Source organism: Acanthisitta chloris, unplaced genomic scaffold, assembly GCF_000695815.1.
Source record: "Acanthisitta chloris isolate BGI_N310 unplaced genomic scaffold, ASM69581v1 scaffold14578, whole genome shotgun sequence".
Classification (NCBI taxonomy): Eukaryota; Metazoa; Chordata; class Aves; order Passeriformes; family Acanthisittidae; genus Acanthisitta; species Acanthisitta chloris.
Window position 1 is genome coordinate 51,393 of NW_008687713.1, and position 19,389 is coordinate 70,781.

The 19,389-nt window shown below is 41.9% G+C and overlaps 1 protein-coding gene across 1 annotated transcript in view; it reads right to left on the bottom strand.

Annotated features, from left to right (window-relative positions):
• Positions 1-19,389, bottom strand: part of FGD3 (FYVE, RhoGEF and PH domain containing 3) — a 50,031-nt gene that overhangs the window by 11,233 nt on the left and 19,409 nt on the right. The window contains exons 7-15 of the mRNA XM_009080722.1: positions 16,758-16,896; positions 15,924-15,982; positions 13,175-13,321; positions 12,498-12,590; positions 11,472-11,551; positions 11,017-11,047; positions 10,642-10,743; positions 6,488-6,550; positions 124-246 (exon numbers count right to left, since the gene is read on the bottom strand). Coding sequence (XP_009078970.1) covers positions 124-246; positions 6,488-6,550; positions 10,642-10,743; positions 11,017-11,047; positions 11,472-11,551; positions 12,498-12,590; positions 13,175-13,321; positions 15,924-15,982; positions 16,758-16,896 — 837 coding nt within the window. The remainder of the gene's footprint in view (positions 1-123; positions 247-6,487; positions 6,551-10,641; positions 10,744-11,016; positions 11,048-11,471; positions 11,552-12,497; positions 12,591-13,174; positions 13,322-15,923; positions 15,983-16,757; positions 16,897-19,389) is intronic.

Consider the following 19,389-nt stretch of genomic DNA (forward strand, 5'->3'; position numbering starts at 1 on the left):
TACTCTGATGATCACTTGCCAAGAACCAGAACATCTTTTAGTTCCTGCACCAAAAAAACTCCCCACATTGTCTTCAATGGTCTCTGCAGAAGAAACTCGAGCTGAGAGCACTGTGATACTTACAGCCCCACACTGCTTACAGTGGTGCCGCCTCTTCGTGATGGAGTTAAAGTTCTCGCTGCAGCTCTTGCAAGCCTGTTTCTCCTTGTCTCGCTTGGATTTGGAAGATTTCCTACAGGAATCACTCTGAAATCAAAAGTACAAGTATGGAATTAAAAAGATAATAAAGAAATGATTCACAGAGTTCTATTGACAAAGATCTTCTTTGGGGTTCACACCATTCTAGGGAAGAATTTGCTAAACTCTGAACTCTGCTGCTTGCCTTGGCTGGATGGCTGCCTCAGTCACCCAGGATTTCTGGGGGGCATTATGTGCTCTCAGCCCAACTCTGTCCACTCATACCCTTATGGCCATGGAGAGACGTCCTCTCCCTGTCTGTTGGAGAGGAGGAAGGGGAACAGCCAACATGGACATCTCAAGAAGAGCTTCCCTTCCAACGCTCACCTCTTCCTTAGTTAAGGTACATGTTGACTTTGTGAGTGTATTGTAAACTTCCTTCCTTGTTGGGGAGGAGATATGAAAGTTTTGGGGAAGATGGCTAGACTGAATAAGTGAATGGTGTTGGCAGTGGATTTTGCACCCAAACTTCAAATGCTTAATTTAGGAGTTTTCTTGGGCTTCCTCCCAGCCCATGATGAAGCAAAAAGCTTCAGGTAGGCAGGAGCACCCAAACTGGGGACCTGCTATCAACTGCTCTAGGCAGATGACATGCCCTATCAGCTGTTTAGGTGGCCAATCAAGTTTAGCCTCTTAATCTGAGCATCTAAGCTGGTACCTAAAGTCACTTGGTATAATTAAATCAAATTGCACAATTTTCTGATAAACTGAAGAGCATTACTGGCCCCAGCATGAACTGGACTCCCCATACCTGGAGGTGTTCAAGTCCAGGCTGGACAGGCTCTGAGAAACCTGGTCCAGTGGAAGGTGTCCCTGCTCATGGCAGGGGGTTGGTACAAGATGATCTTTGGAGTCTCTTCCAGCCCAAACTATTCCATGATTCTATGATGAACATGCCAGCGTGCAGTGCACAAAAGTACAATTTCACATAGAGCTTCAAGTAGACCCTCTGCTTTGCTTTCTTTTCTAAAATAAATACTATTGCTCCTTCCTATTCAGCTGGCTATGTGCAAAGGAGTGGCAGCTCCCTGGGGTGAGCCTGCCCCAGCCTGGCAGCATCTGCACGGACACCCAAAGGATTGGCTGCATCATGCTCCTCTGGCACAGCTCTTTCATGAGAGAGGTTTGATAACTCTCTTCATTTTCGTTTGCTTGTCACAATCATTTAATAAACTACTGGGAGAATAAATATTTCCTCTAAAACAAAAGGGTAGAGGTATTTTACATGTGTTCTGAAAATCCAGGACAGACAGCTTTTGGGCTCCTTGACAACCCTTCTTCCCTTTAAGCCATGCATGCACACTAAGTCGGAATGTAAGTCCACTTGAGAGAGAACAATTGGCTCAACGAACCTCCCCTTCTTCAAAGCCTTTCTTTAACACAAAGATGTGGCAGGTGGGAGTGGGAAGAAGGACAGCAGCATCACAACTGGCAGCAGCTGTCCAGGGATCACCAGGCAGGTGTCACCAGTGCCAGGGAAATCCTCCCATTCACCCTAAGGTCTCACCTCTGTGGTTATGACTAACCTACAGAAGTCACTAATAGAGGTTTTCAGGCCAATTAGAGGAAAAAAAGTAATTGAAATTTAGAAGCTGACACCACTCTCCCATCTTGCAGCCTCCTCAAGTCTGCCCTGCATTCCCTGCTTACCGAGGAAAGCACACTATTTCAGCAGAGCTGCTGGAACCACCCTGCCTTATAACGCCTTATTACACAACAAAACACAGCTAATTACCTCTAATTGGATTGAATCTTTTTATTTTTATTATCTTTTCTATGGCTGCAATAGCAATGTTTCCAACTTGCATACAAGCACATAGGATGTTTGGCAATTCAGCTTGGTGAAGCACAGCCACAGATTTGTTCATTCAGGAAAACCACTGTAAGCCCATAAACACACATATTAATTGCACAGCAAAACAAAATGCCTGCAAATCCAAGTCCTCCCACACTCAAGCAGAGAGAAATATTTCACTTTTCTTGTAAAGAACCAGCTATAACCAGTATGACACTGAATCACACCAATGAAACAATGCCTGGGATGAGTCACTGGCAAACCCTTCAGCCTCTATCAGACCCCTCAGAGCAAGGCAGATAATTTGGATGATTCCAAAAGCTTTGACTGAACAGCAGCAACCTCTAGAGTAACTTTTTTATTCGTATCACACATATTGGCTGAAGTCAGCCATCTGTCACTCTGACTTGGATGTAGATGCTATTTAATGTTTTAGAACCCTGATTATCCTTCCACTGGTGAGGGATGGATTGCCCTGAAGTTGTCAGATCAGAGCATTTCCTCACTGGTCAGCCTTCTTTTTTCTCATCTTAATAGTTCAAATTTGCATGCAGCATAACAAGTCTTTTGATTCTTCTATTACCCACAATTACACTGGTGTTACTGGAATGGCAAGAGCATGAATGAGGGCACCATTTAGCCCTGTGAGCTGCAACTGAAAGATAATTGTGGCAAACTCTAAACAAAACCAGCTTTTGGCTTTCAGTCGATACCTACATGTGCCTGCACAGAAAAAATGCTGAAGTTCCTCTACCATGAATTGAATGGGCTGCTTCATGTGGAAATTGATGAATTTGGTTTGTGCTTCAATAGGAATATCCCTCACCTCCCACATACACATATAACACAGATCTACAACACAGATAAAGCTCAAGTTGAGTATTTCCTCTAATGAATCTTCTATTTGACTTCCTCCTCAATGTGGAATAGTCTGGACAGTGTTCACTTCCAGAAATACATGACCAATATATTTGACAGAGAAAGCAAGCAGAAAGTGTATTATATTTGGCAAGATTTGTTAGGACAGTTCTGCATGAGCTTTTATTTTACACCATCATCTTTTCACTTGCACTGCAGCATACAAGAAGCATTTAATACTAACTTCACTAATCCAAAAAGGCCTAAAGAGGTCTTTAAGTGCTTGATGAATGCCAGCAATATTTCATGATCTTTCTCACCACTGCGAGAATACACTGAGAACACAGGAGTCTGAAACATTGCTACTGCAACTGTAGAAAAGATAATAAAAATGAAAAAGTATTTTCTTTATGACTTGGCAAATTCCAGTGAGCAATTGTAGAAGAAAGATTTCTTCAATAATATGTCCTTTAACTGCTGACACTGACAAAGAATTAAAAAGCCCTTTGCTTTGCTTCCCTATGAAAACCAGGAGACCTCACTGCATGGGCAAGGTGCAGCAAGGTCTGCACTACATCCCACCCAGTGATGGCTCAGTTGACCTTGCCACATGCTCCTAACACATCATCTGAACAGAGTGGTTTTTGTGGAAAACAAGGACATGCATTGTAACTCACAAACATGGTTCATCAAAGATAAATCTAACAGTCACTTTGCAACTGTGCCCTTTATTACACAAGCTACTCCATTTACTGCTTATGCTTGTTCAAAGGGATGCTAGCACAGAGCTGGCCCAGCATCAGCTGGAGTATCTTGATACTAATGCACTTGAATAATTGTCATATTTCTCATCTTTCTCAGTGTACTCAGCTCTGTTTTGAAGGTGATGAGTCTACCAAGAAAAAACCCTCACATAAAATCTATTCAGAGCCAGACTCTACTACTACTTCTTTAAGATCAGGCTCTTCTGACCACTGATTTGCTTTGACTCGACTGCTGCATTTAACTCTACATCCTGATATGTTTCCTTCAACTTTAAAAGTTTGGTGGGAAAATAGTGTATACCCCAGCAAGAGGTACAGCTCATGTGACTGTAAGGTGAAGGCCCATGGCTGGCCTGCTTAGGAAAGCAGACATCTCATCATTGGTGAACCATCATAGCCTCCACTTGCTTCTGAAAAGCAGGAAAGAATCACAAAAAAGCTGGAAGGAACAGCGAGAAAACCAGTGGGCTCAGGCATTATGTATTACTTGCTATATATTAGTAGAATCAAAGAGTGGCCTGGGTTGGAAGTGACCTTAAAGCTCATGACATTCCACCCCCTGCCATGAGAAGGACACCTTTCACTAGCCCAGGTTGCTCCAAGCCCCATCCAACCTGGCCTCAGACACTGCCTGGGATGGGGCAGCCACAGCTTCTCTGGGCAACTTGTGCCAGGTAGTTCATTCTGTCTGGCCCAGGAGGTAGAAATTCAGCCTCAATGCTGTCCATGAAACATAGACACAGCCTGATGAAACTCTTACATGAGCAGATACATGAGCACAAAGGGATTTCAATTCTTTTCCTCCTTATTACGCTCTTACAGGTATATTTCCACTTAAAAATTACATTACATACACCCACAAGGGGGTAGAACATCAGCAGATGCTTCTGGAAACACTGAATATTGGTGAGAAATTATTTGAAATTATAGAGTAAATCTTGTGTTGAGAATTTTTTAGTTTGTTTCTCTACACATGAATGTCACACATGCAAGGTTTGAGACGGTTTAAGAGTCTTCCACAGGCTCATCCTTCCTTCACGCACACAGAAGGCTCAGCACAAACTGTTCCAGCAGTGCAGAGCAGTGAGGTAACTGAGCCAAGAGGTACCACGATGCTGTCCACGACCCTTCCCGCAGGAGGATTTCACTGGTTATGCAGACATGAACACCAGCACATGGCAGCAGGTCCCCAGCAGCTCCAGGGAGCACAGGGAGGAGCTCCCAGTTCGTTGGCCACCACTACCACCAAGTGGTTTGCGTGTGAAGCTGCTGAGCACATGATGTACTTTGTGCTCTCACTGAGCTGTTTCTAAAGGGCTGTCAGCATTAAAAATTCATACTTTCTAAAGCTGCAACTAACATCTTTATTAATTGCTCGCACTAGTGTTATCTATTTGCGGAAGAATTAGAGCCCAGAATCAATACTATCCAATTTGGGGTATTTTTAGCTTCTTTTTGATCAACTCCATTTTTATTTCTATCTCAGGAATTAATTTTTTTATTTAAATACACGACTTAAGCAAAATTTTTTAATGGGCCCAGATAGGCTATGCAAATCACTGACACAACTACATATAATGAACTAAAAAGATCTAACTTTTTTAATTATAGATACAATTTACATTTCCCAAAGAAACTTAAGACCAACAGAATTATTTTTTTTATTTGAATACTATATAAACCGTCTTTTTTTCCTAAGTAGCTCACTCACTCTTAACATCTGTAACTCAGGGCACAGGGACACTAATCACTAAACTGACTCCAGATAAAGAAAAAAAATTGCTTAGGGAAAATACGAAGTGTGAACAAACAATAACCAGCAAGGGGCACACATAACAAACACCTATTTTTAATAAGCTGGGGTTTGTTTAAGTCGGGTTATTGGCTTGTTTAACAGCTTCTCATTGACACTGTCCATTCTACCAGAAGGTTCCAAGCTTGGCCAGAAGTCTGGAGGAGCTGCTAAGTGGCTCCTTTGTTATTAAAACGACCCTACAGCACAGCTAGTCTCACGGTTTTCTGGGTTGTTCTTGAGGAGGCTTTTTCAGTAACCTCAGCTGACCCTGAGGCATTTCCTCAAAACCGTTTATTCTAGAAGGGAGAGATAAGAATGCTAAAAAATAGACCTTATCAAATCCTCTGGTTTGACTCTGCAGCAGTCACAGCTGTTGGTACTGAGCAAAATGAAAAATACCTTTGAGAGTGTATTTTGCTGTTGCAGCAGCCAATCACTCACAGACCAGAGAGATACAAAAGTACTACCATCTCCTCATCTGCACTGGCAGAAACACCAAAAGCATACTATGGCAGATGTGTTCATCAAAATTTGGTTCTGCAGTTGAAATCCTGAGTTACACAATGCACAGCATTAACCAGACAGGTTTCCTGGTCTCTTCTTGCCCTCCTCCCTCCAAGCATTTAGTGTAGCTCCCTATCACAATTTAAACACAAACACATACAAAACCAAACAACAGCAGCAAAAAAACCAACAAAACCCAAACCCAAACCCCCTCCTCCAAAAAAACGCCCGGAATAAACCCTGAACCCCAGTGCTACAAATTCTAAGAACCAACTTCCCCCCAGTGAGGTTCCCCCCAACCAGGCTCACATGCATGTGCAACATGTATGAGCAGGACTCAAATTCCCTGATGCTGCAGACTGCAAGTAGCTGTGGGTGTAACTTAGCCAAGAAGTTAAGGACAGCACAGCTGCAGCCACATACAGCAGGAAATAAACCCATGTATTGAAGTATGATTTATTTTCCTCCTACAAAGGAATTGTAACCCACCCCACCACCCCTGCTCTGCCTGAATATTAGCTTCAAATTACTTACCCCTCCAAGTGGACCACCACCATCTGCTCCTGGCATTGATTCCACTGAGCTGGTGCTGGCTATCTATATTATACATTGAAAAGAAAATAAAACACAGAGGTAAAATAAGGAAAAAAAGAGAAAGCAACAAAAATTTTTGCTTTCAACTCCTCAACTCTATGCTTGTGAATACACTGTAATTCACAGAATCATATCACATAATCACAGGATGATTTGGGTTGGAAGAGACCTTAAAGCTCATCTCAACCCAGCCCCCTGCCACTGGCAGGGACACCTTCTACTAGACCATGTGCACAAGTTGCACATGTCCTCAGCCACCCTCAGATAGTGGATGACTGTACAGATGGCACCGAATTACCAGCGTGCCTTTGGGTACAACCTGTGCCTGTGCCCCATGTGCTGCACAAAGCCAATGCCATGATTTGAAGGACACCAGCCAAATCAGCAAGGCACTGGATTCTGGAAGGAACAGTACTTACTCCATGCAAACACTACTTCTCTTCACTGCAATAGATCTCAGCCTCTTCATAAATGCAAAGTGGCATTTCTATGTATTCAATCATAGAGATGTGTATGGATTGAATACACATAAATGTTTGTACATCTATGTATATTAATATATTATTAATACATATAACATATGAATGTATTATAACATTAATCTCTCCATATGTATTCCATACATATATAGGGCAAATAACAAGCTTGTGTACCTTTGTACAAAAAATCATAGGCTACATCCTGAAAAGAATGGAAAATCATCTCATCTGCCACTTATTTACAGGGAGCTTGCTAGTTTACAGGGGGTTCTCAAAGTATTAGACTCTTTATGATACATTCTCCTGCTATTCCCATAGATCATTCTTCCTTTGTCAGTCAGCCAACATCTTGCATTTCCAGGTTATCCAAATGGCCAGAGCATTTTTGCACTATGGCTTAGTTCCATTTCAAAGCAAAAAGGTTTAATCTCTGTTATTGGAAACAAACTGATCTGTAGCTGTGAGTGGCCAAATTGAAGAGCTATTCATTCTGATACTTTATTGTATCTATTTATATTCTAATAGAATCAATCGACTCTTGAGAAGGAGGAAAGAAGCAAATGCTTCCCCTGGGGCCAAGGCTGTGCCACTTCAGAGCACTTCCCCAGGGAATGTGACAGCATTAAAGGGAAGCATCCCTACCCAGCCATTTTTGCCTCAGCTAAAAACCAGCAACCCTAGGGTGTTCACATCTGTTCCCCAGCCCTGTGGAAAGAGGGTTCTTTCCACTGGAATCCTAATCAACCCGGTGATTTACTCTGCCTAGTGAAAGGACAACTCTGTGCTGTGACAGGGGACTTAGGAAAGGGAAATGTTGAGCAAAAAAAAAGGGGTCTGAAGAAGAGATTGAGAAAAAACCCAGCAAGTTTAAGAAAAAGAGTAAATGTCTTCAGTTGGCTGTTCAGACCCCCATGCCCATTTAATGTTTAGTTGGAATAATGGGCTAAAAATCAAATACCCTCTACTATTACCTGGAAAATATTTCAACAGGGCTTCTCACCATTATGCTACCATTACTGCTCAGAGTGTGTGAGATCTGGCATGAATACAGTTATTGACGAATTTGTCAGAACTATCCCAGAACTACAAGGAGGGACAGAAACTGTGGAGGGAAATGCTGATGACTGAGCATCTAAAAATCATGGTTTAAGTAACAGGAGCATTCTCAATCTCCAATCTTAGAGATGCCACTTCCAGAGAGGTCAGCTCTCTGCAGCACTTTTCCTTGCCAGCCTTTCAATACTGCACAAACCAGGTTCTTCCCCATACCACAAGACTCCAACTCTTCTGAGATCAAGCAGTGGTGAAAAAGGCTCTTTTCCTTGGGAACATTTTTAGATAGCTTTAGAATCACCTTTCACATAGCCTGGAAATACTGCAGATGGAAATGGAGGCACTAAGACAGAAAGGAACTCTGAAGCTTTCTAAAATGACTTCTTTCAAAAGACTACTGCTCCCATCACCCTACCTGGGACTGACTGGCAATGACATTGAATATTCCCCTCCTGGCAGATGAGAGTTCATTAATTGGTACAGACTATTGCACAGGCATAATTTAAAGAGTCAGGTCAACTTTCAGATCTCTGCGCCTTTCAGAAACCACAAGTCTTCTGTAGGCAGATTTCAGGCTGAAATCAAGCTGTAATGTTGGTATGAGCTTATGGAAGTCAGCAGGGAAACACAAGCATGGTCAGAGTTGCACACAATGGTGTGCAGTGGTCATGAACTGCGACCAGTCCTAAGCACTGTAGCACAGTAAATGTATGGTCAAGGATGGGAGAAAAGCAATTTAGCTGTTTTTCTACAGGCCTGTTAGAACCAGAGGCCAATTTCTATTAGCTGTTACAGATCCAGCCTGGAATCCATGAGTGTGTATCTATTTCTTGACTCATGAGAGCGAAAAAGGAAGATTATTGTCATTTTTCCCCCTCAAGCTGCTGCCCAATATTCCATAGATGATGAGATACTTATGGTGAATGCTGCTTACTGCAGTGTATGGCAGCTAAGAATGTTCTCAGTAATTCTCCAGTTTTCCTTACAGGAATACCTTCAGCTCTTTTTAACTAACAGCAACTTCTGCCACATTTAGCCGTGACACTGGTTTTCAAAGTTGATTATCTAGGTAACCTAAAAATGCATTCTGGCATTAAAGAAATTATGGTGCACGCTGCATTAATATCACAGCCAGAGAGAAAACAGACTCCTGCTCTGCTTGACTTTTACAAAGAGCAGAATATAAACATGTGGCTACACCATGAACACAGAAGCAAAATCAAATGGAATTTACAAAGCAAGATCAGAATCATGAAGTTGAACACACACTGTGTCTTAATAGGCTGGAGAGAAATGTGCTTATTAGTTTGCTTATTTACTAAAGATATTTTTCCATCACGACATCTTGGCTCTGAAGGCAGCCATGAATTAGCTGAAAAATATAGGCATGAATTGATTATTTTCTAATTTTTTTCAGAGTACTTTTAGCTGATTAATAGTTCAGGATCAGTAAGCTACGTCAGATTCTGAAAATGGCTCCTTGCTGGCTGCTATTAGCAACAGGATTCTAGACTCTGGAAGTTTGGGAAGACCTCCACTTCAGTCTGATAAAACCAGGATGAAATGAATATCCAACATCTCTCCTGAGGCACCTGAAAAATCAGTCAGATGAAAATCCAGATTACTGAGTTACTGAATCAATCCTGGGATAGGAGAGATGTCAAGAATGATACCAAAACAAAAAATAAATGAACAGTTTAGGAGGGCTTGGGAGGGGGGTAATAAAAAACTCCCAAAGTTCAGTCTCTGCAGATGGACCTTCTCTCCCTATGCTCCAAGATCTACCATGTTTGACCTCTGAAATCATCAACTCACAAGTAGCACTGCAGGAAGTTCCTAAGTATTCTGCTCTCCCAGGCCTTCTCCTCTTTAGCTTGCAGCCAATGCCTATGGCTAAAGTTACCACCATCATTTTCAAGTTGAATGGAGAGATATTGTTACTGTCCTCATGTGAGTACTTCCAAAACAAAATTCCTAGCAAACATAGCACAGGGTGATGATACATTATGCTATAACCAAGTATAACTGATTACAGTATAAACAGAACAAACTTTCAATACTATTTTGCATATTTAGTTGAAGCGTATTTTTTCTGAAGTATATTTATTATCCATAAGACAGAATATTAAGTTCCTTATAAAATGAATCATTTTTGAGTCTTTAAAATATTTTAAAATAATAATAAAATAAAAAAAAGGAAACAATTCCAAAATGCATTTCTCAGGAGATGGGGAAAATCTCCCAGGCACACGAACAACATTCCCGGCGGCCAAGCACTCACACCACCAAGCAATTACACCTGTTCTGCTAACTGAGCCACCAGCCTGGAAAACATGACTGATGGGTCTCTGGCACTGAATTGCCATGGGTAATTTATTGCATACCTGCACAGCTGAGTAACTGTGACTGAGCCACGGCTGAGAGCCAGAGAAATGGAGCGGACTGTGCCCTAATGTCATATACAAAGCCAGAACAAGACTCCACTACCTTAAAGTTAGCTGTGTCAGTCTTAACTGTTGGTAAAACTGTTCTGACAAAGGAGAATGAAGCACTGGTACTTACTGAAGAATCAGGAAGATGTTCCTCCTCTTGTGAAAAAGAGCTGTTGAAAGCTCTGAATGTCTCACTGTTCTGTTTGTGCTTTTCAATTGTGGCTTGAATGACCTGAGACAAAAAGTCCAGCAAAGATGAGAAGCATTACAAAAAAGTCATACCCATCTTCCTATGAGAGATTAACATTTGGTGAAAAACCCTTTATAAATGAAAGGGAAAGTTAAAAACCTTAAGTGGTGGTGTTAACTCACTACCATTTAAGTTAAAAACTAGGACTGCCATCAGACAGTGCCTCTGCAAGTCAAACTGCAAGAACATACATGGTAATTCTAACCGCTGCCTGCATGGTGACTGCCCTCATGATCATTACTGCTGTGTACTAACCTGAATCCACTCCTTCTTCTCCTCTTCTGTCCTGTTAAAACAAAAGAAAAATAGAAAAAACATCATCATTCTACTTCCAGTATTTTCAGTAAATTTGATTCACAGCTTCACAGCTTTATATCCATTAAGATTTTGGCTTTGCTATACACTATTTTATAAACATTAGTAATAGTTACTGACTGTAATTACTACCAAATGTCTAAAATATTTGAATTATTAATACAATGGAACCTACAAGCACTACTATGAACACTGTAAGCATGCAATAAAGCCAATCAATAGATCACTATGACACACTTTGACTCAGGATCAACATTCCCTTGCATATCCAAATTACCCATCTCTGGGCTCACCTCATGCTTTAAAGCACTGTCACACTAGCACAGCCATACCCCTGTGATCATCAATTCCTCCATGAATGTCACAAACCTCCAAAGAGAAAACAAGTACCATACCTGGCTTGTAGCTCCAGTGATCTCTTTTTTCCTGTTATGGAAAACGTATGAGCCACGTTTTGCTTGGCAATTTCTTGGACCTGTAAAAAGCACATGTCAGCTTCTCACTCGTCTCCCTTGTCTTTCCATCATATTTAATGAGTTACAAATACAGTCATTCTTGGAAATGCTTCATCCAAAGGATCATTTAGAGTACAGTAGAAAAATTAAGGGTTTCCATAGTTGTCTTGCTACAAAACCTGTAGATCTGTATCACGAACCAGTCTCCTACAGCAGCAGGGGGAGAAGGTGGCTCCTGTATCAGCCAGGGAATGAGGGAAGGCTTTCAATCAAAGCATGTACACAATTAGTCTATGCCCCTTCGAATTATTGCCTTATAATAATTCAAACAAAACAAAAAAGAGATATGATCACAAAGTCATTAAGGCTGGAAAAGACCTTTAAGATCATAAAGTCCAACCATCAACCTAGCACCACCACCATGTTCAGCACTAAACCATGACCTCAAGTGCTATATCCACATGTTTTTTGAATACTTCCAGGCACGGTGACTCCACCACTGCCCTGGCCAGCCTGTGCTGTGCCTGGACAACTCCTTCAGTTAGGAAATTTTCTCTAATATCCAACAAAAACCTCCCCTGGTGCAACCTGAGGCCATTTCCTCTCATCCTGTCAGCCTGGGAGCAGAGCCTGACCCACAGATGGTTATGACCTCCTTTCAGATCGTTGTAGAGAGTGAGAAGGTCTCCACTGAGCATCCTTATTTCCAGGCTGAGCTCCTCCAGCTTCCTCAGCTGCTCCTCATCAGACCCTTCCCCAGCTCCATTCCCTTCTTTGGAAGCACTCCAGCACCTTAAGGTCTTTCTTGCAGTGGAAAATCTGGATTGATCCACAGTGATCCAAAGCTGGACTTCAGAATTCTATTACATTTTTACATGCATATAATACTATGTTTTTGGGTTCAGAGGGGACCTGAAGCCATCAAGTAGGGAAGCATTAAAACAGAGAAAAGGGAGAGATGCAAACCTGCAGTCCTGCAATGTCCATCTTCTCCCGAACGCTGAACTTCTGCCCGATCAGCCTCAGCTTTGGCACACAGTATAGCACCATGCTGTTAAACTGCAATGAGGGAAGAGATAACTCCAGGAGTTACATGCTGGACACAGCCTGCACTGTGGTGTTTTAGGACTCTGGTATGTTTTACTCTAGGACATAATTCTCAAGAAGAAGTTTAGGGCACAAGCCAGGCTGATGGATCATTAGTGAAAGAAGTGGGCAGACAGAAACATGTCAGCCTTCTCCCTTCTCCCCCTCCCTCCAAATTCGACTGTCTTGAGAGCACATGGGAGCTACTCTCTCCATGCCATCAGGAGTTGGCCATCTCCTGCAGCAAGGTGGTATGGCTGGAAACCACCTTCTTGGACACTCTGCAAAACCTCAGCCTCTGAGGAGATGGGAAAGATCCCTTGGGCCTGACACCATGGAAGAAGGAAGGAAATCCTCAAAGACAAAGCTTCAAAAGAAAACTGCTGCTCAGAAGAAGGAGTAGCTGGGCTCAGCTGGTGAATGCTTTTTTTGCATTTGAGCTTAGGAAGATGGAAATGCACCACAGAATCACACCTTCCAGTAAGCCGAGCTGCTCACAATCCCACCCAACCTGAGCAAAACGCTGAAAATAAAAGCGCAACTAAAACGACACTCACCAGGAATAAATACCTATCCTGAGCTGTGCCATTCTTTGCTGAAAGTTTCTGAATGTGTCCTTCCTTAATGAGCTCATTGGCTGGGTTAACAATATCCTCTTCACCACCCAAGCGCTCGTAGACTTCTAAAAGCTTGTGCATCTTTTCCTGCAAGTACAAACCCCAGCAATTTAAATAAAAAAATTAATTTCACTTGGTCTATTGCCCACAGCATCATTTATGTGGTAAGTGCAAATAAGTTGGAAAGAAAATAGTCTTTCATTTCTGCTATAGCTTAGTATTTTGAAAAATTAATGGGTACCTCTTCCATACTCAATCAGTACTCTTTACCACTCTGGATTAGTCACTTAGGAGTCATAACTGATTGTACCATCTTAATGACATTTTGAGATCAATCTATTTGATATTTTTATACATTACTATTCAAAATAAATTTGTATCATAGAATCATAAAGGCTGGGATAGATCTCTAAGGTCATTGAGTCCAACCATTAACACTTTGGAGTCATTATCTTTAGAAGCAATGACATTGGGTCCAGTATAATCAATGGCCAAGTTGGAGACCAGTATGTTACCAAACAATTTCCAAACTTCCACCACACAGCTCAGACTAAGAGTTCTGCCACAATATGACCATTTCTCAGCTTCTGAGAAGTGTCACCTCGTGTTGTTGCTGGTCACATTCTGCAGCTCTAAGCTAGGTGTGAAACCTCAGCTGCCTGGGAAGTGCTGCTGTCCTGTGCAGGGGCCTCCATGGCCAAAAGCACCTCTGAAACAGGCAGGTCAAAATGCTTAAAATATAGTTTTAATGTCATATAGGCATCCTTTTGTCTGGGTCAAAATTCGATATGAAGAAATTACTATTTCCTTTTCAGCAAAACACTGTTTCTACTTTATATTAAGTCATCCAAATAGCAAAAGTCCCTCTACACAGTATTCAAATGGATAAAGGTAACTCAAGTCACTTGCAGCTGCTTTATTAAGCAGTGCAGGAGAGTCGACAAGCCGAAATAATAAAGGTGTGAAAATCTTGTTCCTGAGTTACAGCCTTTGGAGAGGTTTAGCTTTCAGCCCAAAGCTGGATTGATGTGCTCCAAAGAGCACTGCCAGTGAATGGCCAGAAAGTGAGGACTGAGACGGACCCAATTTTACCCAAATACATACCCAAACAGATCTCTAAATCATACATCTACCTACCTATGATTAGCCTGGAATTTCAGGTCTTCACAAACTTTATTTACCCGCATTTGACTTGAGAATTTTCACCACAAATACACACACATCAGTTCCTGTCCTAGTCAAATCTTCTGACCAATGAGTAAACAAATGTGAAAAAAAAAGCGCCACTAAAAAAGAACCAAAACCCCCAAACCATTAAAATAAACTCTGCAAACAAAATGGAAGGTGGGAACTGTGGACTAAAAACAAGTAAGCAAATTACCTAAGCCCCAAAAGGCAGTAGATTTTTTCCCACCAAATGGAAAGATGAGCACGAGATCCCACTAATTTACAAACAAACAAACAAGGAAAAAACAACAGTGAACTTATCAAACTATTTTTATTTTAAGGGAGAAACTAGGACACTGAGAATAGATCCAAAACCTGAGGAACATCTGCACTTCTAGGAAAAGTCAGAATTGGAAGCATGATTTATTTCTTCTACTGCACCACAACAGGAGGAAGCAGCCAACACTTAATTCAACCCTCCACTAACTTTTGGAGAGTTTGCTACAGAACTCACTTTCCTTTTGGTTTGGCTTAGATCTCATGCCACAAAATTATTATAGCAGCCTTTTCCAATAGGTTTTTGTGTACTAACAGAAAACGCATCCAACATGGAAAGAGATGTTCAAGGCCCCAAAACAGAAAAATTTCCACCAAAATATATCCTTATCAAGAGAACACACTAGACTCAAACAGAAACAGATGGTTTCCAAACTGTGTTTTCAGACATACTGAAAATACACAGACATCAGCTGGTTACTTTCCTGTAACAGCCACAGGAAACGTGGTCCCACGGTGTCCCTGCCAGCTGAGGGAGGAAGTAAGGGTCCGAGAGGGAAGGGGACATAAACCTTGTACTCACAAATGGTTGGTGGGTGTTAAGCTGGATATGCAGCATTTTGGATCTGTTGGATATGAGAGCTCCTGAGACACCTGGGTGCACCAAAGGGATAACATCTGCAGCTATAAAGTCCATTTACTTCAATGGCAATGCACTAGCTCTCCTGTATGCAAAGCATGTGCCAATGTTCAAATCCTCCATGGTCTGACTGCTCAGTTTTAGAACTACAGCTTTCCAAAGCTACTGATACACACTAAATGCACACCCTGTACATTTAAGATGAGCCAAAATCAAACCAAAACAACCTTCAATCTGCTGAAGACCTGTAGGACTAAACAAATGGTGTCAAAATCTGCAAGGACACCTTGTGAATGGACCTAACTGGAATACTTTCAATGCTTTTCATGGAAAAGCAAATAATGAGTTTTATGAAGACCTCCTTTTTCAACCCATTGGGTCCTCACGAACAAGGAGAGTGAAATTTAAGCCCAGCAACCCATGCTAACTGCAGAATGATCACTTATGATAAAGAGAACTCAGAAATCCTACTGATGTTTAAAGTCTGACTGATAGTATTTGAAATTCCTCCCCAGTCTACTGTACTGAGCCTGTTGCAATGGGGGACCATTGGTTCAGCCAGGTGTTTCAATCTGATCACCATTCCATTCTGGAATTGCTACTCACCATTTTCCGGATGGCGGCATTGGAATGGTTCGCAGCTGTTGATATCAACTCCAGCGACTCTGCAATAAAGGTACCAACAGTTATACACTCTCCAGACTAGATCTGTTAATAGCACCCTGAGGGTTTTTTTCACCTCCCTGACTGTTCTTCCTACACAACTGCAGTTGCACAGGCAGTTAAGAGACATAAGCACTTCTGCATATTCAGCTGGTCCATGTGCAATTAATGGTTCATCCTTCTCTCTTCAAAGTGTTAGACAAGCCAAAGTGCTCAGTGATAAAAAAACCCCCAACTTCCAGGAATCACCTACTAAAAGTCTCATTTAATTCTTCACAAGAATATTTGTTTTCCTAAAACAAGGCTTGCCTGTTTTAGTTGAGATCATAGACACCTTGAAACCAAGAGAAGTCCATTTCCCTTGTTTCTCCATGTTAACAGAGTCTAACCAGCTTTCTTGGCAAGAAATACATATTTGAATACAATATACATTTGAAACTGTTCTTACTTTCTTCTTCTAGCTATTGCAAAGATGTCCTCCTGTCTTTGTCCTTGGCCATACAATGGCTTAAACAAAAACACCAGATGTTCTACAACAACCAACTTCAATATATTGTCACTGTTTATTTGCCAAAGCTCCCTTCATTTCTAGAGCTGGCATCCCAACCCTTTTCTTCTCTGCTCCAAAAGCATTCAAAATCCCTTTGTTTGGCAATATTTTGATTAATTCAAACCTCCATTTCTACCATAGTCTTAGTTGTAAGGATCTGAACATGCGATGAAAAAGCTGCCCAAGGTTTTATTGTGCTAATTAGACAGAGAGGAGTTTATATGTACTTTCAGCATCTTTCCTGTCAGGAGATTCTTCTGGAAGTTTCTTTAAATAGTCCTTCAGGAGAAGCTCATAACGAGGAATCCTTTGCACTGGTTCAAGCATGTGATGCTGTAAAGTCAGGTTTCCACACACCTCCTGTTTCTGTAATGGAGAGAAAACAAGCACAGGAGGGTTTGGTTTTGTTCCTGCGTTTAGCATTAAACAGCAGTGAAAAACAACCATGCACATATAGCTGGAGGAGTGTACAGAAACTTCTCAAGACATCATGGAATCACAGACTCATTAGGTTGGAAAAGACCCTTGAGATGACTGAGTCCAAGCATAAACTAACGCTGCCAAGGCCACCACTAAACCAAGTCCCCAATTGCCACAGACAGGTCTTTAAAATCCCTCCAAGAATATAGTGACTCCACCACTGTCCTGGGCAGCCTGTGCCAGGGCTGGACTACCCTTTCAGTGAAGAAATTTTTCCTAATATCCAATCTGAATCTCCACCTCCGACCCCCAACTTCGCTACAACTTCCTGCCAGGGAGTTGTAGAGAGAAGGTCCCCCCTGAGCCTCCTTTTCTCCAGGCTGAGCCCCCCCAGCTCCCTCAGCTGCTCCTCAGCAGACTTGTGCTCCAGACCCTTCCTGAGCTCCATTCCCTCCTCTGGACTCCCTCCAGCACCTCAAAGTCTTTCCTTTCAGGAGGGACCCAGAACTGACCCCAGGATTGCAGATGCCTGAGCAGTGCCAGCACAGGGGGTAGTCACTGGCCACACTAGTGCTGGTACAAGCCAGGATGCCATTGGCCTTCTTGGCCACCTGGGAACACTCTGGCTCTTGTTCAGCCACTGTCACCAGCACCCCCAGGGCCTTTCCTGCTGGGCAGCTTTCCAGCCACTCTGTCCCCAGCCTGTAGTGCTCCATAGGGTTGGTGTGACCCAAGAGCAGGACCTGGCATTTGGCCTTGTTGAACCTCATACAGTTTGCCTCATCCCATCAATCTAGCCAGCCCATATGCCTCTGTTGAGCCTTCCTACCCTCCAGCAGATATAAGAGCTGACAGGTTTCATTTGAACCTTTGTCCTATGTCTGACATTTTCTGCAGATATGCAACAATATTCTTTTAGATTTCACGTGTTTCTTCAAAGGCTCAGCAAAGCTCTTCCCATCCACAGCCCTGTGCAGCATTGTTCCCCTCCACACTACAAAACAAATCAGAACAACCTCCCCCCAGCATATATTGCCTGCTAGAGATCACTGCACAAGCAGCAGATGCACTGCTCACACCACACCTCTACAAGGAGGAGCTGCCTCAAATTCTACTTGTTTTTCACTTAACCAAGAAGGGGGGGAAGGTTTGAGACTGATTCCACTAAACATCAGCTGATGAGGCACCGATGTGCTCTACATGCAATAGCACTGAGTGTTGCAGTGTACCTGTTTCCATAGGATCCCTACAAAGCAAAGGGATATTCCTATTTACAAAAGGAGACATGAGAATCTCAGAAAGAACCAGTAACTTGCTTTAAAGCACACAGGAAGTTTCTGCTAGCGATGTAATCTGACTCCACAGCAGCACATTAACCACACACACACATGCTCTTCTCCACAGCATTATTTTTACATCAGCTCACTAATGTGGTCTGTTCTAGTGTAAGCAGCCTCATGACAACAGCATTAATTTCAATGCGCTTTCCTCAGAGAAAGGCACTTGTTTCAGGTATTTGCAAATTTCATCACAAATATTCCAGCCCACACCAGGCTGCTGACTCACTCCATTCTCCCAGCAAAGCCTGAAGATAATGGGATGCATGTCTGAGAAAAAAATATTTGCTATCCTTCCAGAAATTCAAAGGCATAAATTTGCTTTCAAAAACACCTTGCCACAGAGTAGCAGGGTGAGCAATATTTCTGTTCAGGGGAGCTGAAATGAATTTATTATCTCTCAGAGTTTTGCAGCATGACCTTCCCCAGAAAACACAACCAAGATGAAAAGAATCAGAGATTCCAGAGCACAGAACTTACTATAACCTTCTCTGTGGTCTTTTCATTTCTGCAATAGGATGAACCGTAACACAAGACAGCAATAGGGAAGCAGAGGAGGAAGCCACTTCAAGGCTCATGCCAGTTTTATTGATATGCAAGTGTACCTTTCTGAAAAGTCAGCAGTGACAAAACAAACTGTTTCAAATAGGAAAAGTTTCATGCTATGCAATTTTTCAAGTTTACAGAGTTCACACTGCAATTCAAATTACTTTACTAGAGGAAGGATAAATATTTAATCTGTGTTTAATTCATGGGAGAATCCAAACCACATAAATATATAAAAATATATTTTTAAATGATAGATAATTATATATGTTATACATATTTAAAAGTACTTATGTGATGGCATGAGAAGAAGGTTAACAAACCAAAAGTTGCAATTAAGTCACAAGCTATCAAGTTTTGACCCCAGCAGGTAGATGTGAACTGAACAGAAAGTATGTTTATCTTCAAGGTCAGCTAAAGTAAACTTGGTAAGTCACAGTCATCCGTTTATTAGTAATATTTGATTGTTTTTTCTGTTTTCCCTAGTTTAGCATAATTAACAACTGTGCATGCCTTAAGTTGTATATTATATATACTACTCCATTAGCAGCTTAGG